Source organism: Arachis ipaensis, chromosome B09 (genome assembly GCF_000816755.2).
Source record: "Arachis ipaensis cultivar K30076 chromosome B09, Araip1.1, whole genome shotgun sequence".
Taxonomy (NCBI): Eukaryota; Viridiplantae; Streptophyta; class Magnoliopsida; order Fabales; family Fabaceae; genus Arachis; species Arachis ipaensis.
In genome coordinates, this window is record NC_029793.2 from 5,365,551 (window position 1) to 5,369,854 (window position 4,304).

General features: G+C 28.0%; 1 protein-coding gene across 8 annotated transcripts in view; it reads left to right on the top strand.

Annotated features, from left to right (window-relative positions):
- LOC107614780 (probable LRR receptor-like serine/threonine-protein kinase At1g05700) overlaps positions 2,362-4,304 on the top strand; it is an 8,165-nt gene continuing 6,222 nt past the window's right edge. For all 8 annotated transcript variants that reach the window (XR_002354459.1, XR_002354461.1, XR_002354460.1 and 5 more), the window contains exons 1-2: positions 2,362-2,474; positions 2,579-3,124. Coding sequence is in view for 3 of the 8 variants with exons in the window: in XM_021112266.1 (XP_020967925.1) it covers positions 2,381-2,474; positions 2,579-3,124 (640 nt within the window). In the remaining 5 variants the exon portion in view is untranslated. The remainder of the gene's footprint in view (positions 2,475-2,578; positions 3,125-4,304) is intronic.

A 4,304-nucleotide genomic window follows, 5' to 3' on the forward strand; every position in this document is an offset into this window, starting at 1 on the left:
TGATCTGTGTTACGCACAAATCATGTACATAATTTACTCTATTGTATTTTTGTACAATTTATTTAAAAAAAATTAATATATATTTATTGGAAGTATTGATTTATATAGCAGCACAGAACCACTATCGTAATCTTTGTCACCCCAAACAAAATATAGGATATGTATGCAATGATAAAGATATTTCTGTTAGTTTGAAGTTTGAACACATTTTTTGCGTTTTTCATGTTCGCTGTGTGTAATGTAATTTGTTTCGTCTTTTTGTAATTAATAATCTATATATCTTGATAGGAAAAGAACGAGAAGCCAATGAAATATTTGTACAATGTGTACAATGAAGGTTTATGAAGTATTAGAAATATAACTATTAGTGTTACCTTTTTCCATTAGTTGAAACTTTTGGGATGAGTGATATCATGACATGGTATTAAAGCGCTAGATTCAAAAGGTCAAGAGTTCGATTCTTGGTAAACTCCAGTCCATTGTACACATTGTATAAATAGTCCATTATCTCCCTAGCAGGATCTTGACTTTTCTTGATACTGCTGTAGTCCCATTGCAAATTGGACAAATAAAAAATTTCTTATGATTGTTTTAGTTTATTTTTCAATACATAACAGAATTTGAGTCGAGAATCTAAAAAAAAAAAAAATCGACAAAACTGCTTATTCTGAATAAGTGAATTAACCTCACTTAATACATTTTTAGTTTAGTTTATAGGTTCATCATAAGTATTTTATCTACAGTTCTACACTAAATTATTCTAGTATATAAATTCATCATAAGTATGTTGAGAATTAAAATTGATAAAATCAAAGTGAAATCTTATAAAATGACACAAGAAATAAACAAAATGGAATTTAATTGTATTTGATTTGTTCACAAATATATTTTCCTTTATGCGGGGTTGAATCGTTGATTTTATTGCTTATATCTTATATAACAATAATTATTGAGGTATCTACGAATATGCTTATCATGTTTTTGATTAATTATTACTAGTGTTCATGTCCAGGCAATGCACAGGGCATCACACGAACTAAATCATTAGTAATAGGAAAAGCATAGGGTACCATCATATTATCTGCCAATTTCTACCAATTCTTATTTATAATTATGTTTTATGGAAGTGTGTTCATGGATGTGTCTAATAATTAATATATTTTAAATACATATATAAAGAGACACATCCAGAAAATATATCTGTAAAGACATTTTTATTAAACACAGCTATAAAAAAGACATTTTTATTAGACACATCCACGAACACACTTCTATAAAACACAATTATAAATAAGAGTTGGCAGAAGTTGGCAGATATGCTGTTGGTAACGTAGCAGAACCGTTAGTAATAACACATAGAATTATTATGATATTATATTATTAATTATATTTACATGAAAGAAAGAAAGAAAAATAATAATATTTATAAAGAATAGTTTAATGGCTTTTTATGAGAAGTAGTGGTTTCTAAAACGTTGTAAATATTTCAAATTAAATAGGTTTTTTTTTAATATGTATCACATGTCAAAAGTAATAAATTTACTTGATTAATTTAATTCACTTTGTTTCTTATAAAAGTAATGACAAACAAATATAATTAAATCAAGAATTTAATGAGCCAATTTAGTTTTTAACTACCATTCCCAATTTATTCTAAACAAAACACAGAAAAATGTCAGATATTATATAATATTAAATAAGTGACGAAAAATATTTTTTTCACTATTAGAATTATATTTACTCTAAACAGTCAAATTCTTGTCAAGCAATATGTATTGAAGCATTCTTTCTAGAAAAGAATTTATATGATGCAAATGTTGACTATTGGATATTAGTTCCTTTACCATTAAAAGAGACAATGCAAGAAGGGATTCAAACATAGTTTTCAATTTTTAATAGATACCTAATCTGTGTCTTAAAAATAAATTAATTTAAGTTTTTTTTAAGTTAACTAACATTAACTTTAATCTATTTTAAGTTTTTTTTGTGTTAACTAACATTAATTTTATCTATTTTTTAAGAAAAAATAAATTAATTTTTACAAAAATACTCTTTAACAAAAATTTTATTTTTTTTAATTAAAATAAAACATCGAAGATCACCAAGTAATAATAATCACATAGTTATTACTAATAATAAATGTGATACAAATAAATTCCATATAAAACTCGAATACATTACCTATCCCTCTGGGTAAAATAAAATGACGATAGTAAAATTTTCTTAATAATAAAAGCTGACTGAGGACTTTTTAATTGTCCCTCTCCTTACGGGTCAACTTCATAATATTACATAATTTGTATATTAAAAATCGCGAGTTTTATTTAGTTAAATAGAAGCACTGAACCCTCGCAGTTTGTCACCCCAAACAAAATAGGATATGCATGCAATGGAAAAGATGTTCGCAAATTCTGTTTTTCTATTGCTTGGAGCTCTTTCTTTCATAGCAACGGTCCAAGGCCAGGATCAATCAGGTTCGATTACTTACTAAAATTTGAAGAAGTCATTTTCACTTTTAAGTTTCACAATTTCTTTAATTTAATATATAATTTGATTAATAATTAATTTCTATTATCAGGATTTATTAGCATAGATTGTGGGCTACCTGAAAATTCCAATTACACTGAAAAGAACACAGGAATCAATTACATTTCAGATGCTAATTTCATTGATTCTGGTGTGAGTAAAACTGTGTCACCCCAAGATAAGACCACTCATCCACAATATTTTAATTACCTTCGGAGTTTTCCTAATGGAATAAGAAATTGTTACAGAATAAATGTAACAAGTGTTACTAGATATTTAATCAGAGCTAGTTTTTTGTATGGAAACTATGATAGTCTTAATACGCTTCCAGAGTTTGATCTTTATCTTGGAGTTCATTTTTGGGAGACGGTAAAATTCACAAATTCTTCAGTCAGCATAAACTATGAGATCATCCACACTCTATCGCTGGATTATATCCATATCTGCTTGGTTAACAAAGGCACAGGGACACCATTCATTTCAGCTATAGAAATGAGGGTTTTGGACAATGTCGACTCTACTTATAGCACTATAGACTCATCTACACGATTGGCACGATTCCGAAGGTTGTATTTTAGTTCTATCACCAACTTAATATGTTGTTAGATCGGTTGGAAAATTCATCCTGTGTTCACAAAATAAAACACACTAAAATAAAAAGAAAACAGATGACTCTTTTGTATATATATACATGTTTCAATCTCATGTATTAATATATGAATAATAAATTATAGGAAAAGTCTAGGACCAACCAACAAGGAAAAGTGAGTCATTGGATGAAATCTCACACCAATCTCATACCATTAAATTATCATTGATGACTATTTGATAACTACAAATACCAAAAGTTGCTGGCCTCCTAGCATTCCTCTAAATTATATATGCATTTTGTCCTTAATATATGTAAAAAGTTTTAATATTATTTAAAAATTTAGTTTGATTCAATTTTATTTTTATTATTTAAATTAAATTTTAATTCTTTCTCTCTATTTATAATTTTTTAATAATCACCTTTTGCTCAAATATTTTTTCAATTTTTTTCCTTAATTATATCTTCTTTATCATTACCATCAGCAAACCGTTCTTTAAGTATCCAATGAATTTTCATCTCTTTTAATAGATTTGAATCCTCTAAATTTTAAATTTTATTCTAGAGAATAAAGTGTGATCTCTCACTATTTATTCCACAGACAGGACAAAAAAAAATAAAAAAAATCATTCAAAAATAAAAAATTATACTTTACTTAAAATAAAAATTCAAAATTTAGAGTATTCAAATTCTTTTTTAATAATCACCTTTTACTCAAATATTTTTTCAGTTTTTCTCTTAATTATATCTTCCTTATCATTACCACCGCAGCCACCACCACATACAATTTTTATGGCCGTATCAATATTCATCCCCCGCAGCACACAGCTCGTTCACTTTTCTGCCTCTTGCACCATTATTTGCCACTGCCATCGTCATTATGATTTGCGATCTGGTGCAAGGAACTAGATATGGTCTGAGCAGGGCATGACTGTCGGGGTTAGTAGTGGTGCTGTGGTGGTAACAACGACTGCGACAAGTGTTATTGTTGTTGTTTCTAGGAGGGGGAGAAGAAGAAGAGAGAAGAGTTGGTAGAGAGCTTGGTCGCAGCAATGGCAAACCTAAAAGAGAATAGGGAGGAAATGATGATGGGGAGAAGGAAATGGTGTGGTGTAGGTGGAAAGAGAAGGAGACAGCTGAGATTTTTTTATTTAAATAAATATAAAAATTATATTATTTTCACAATAAT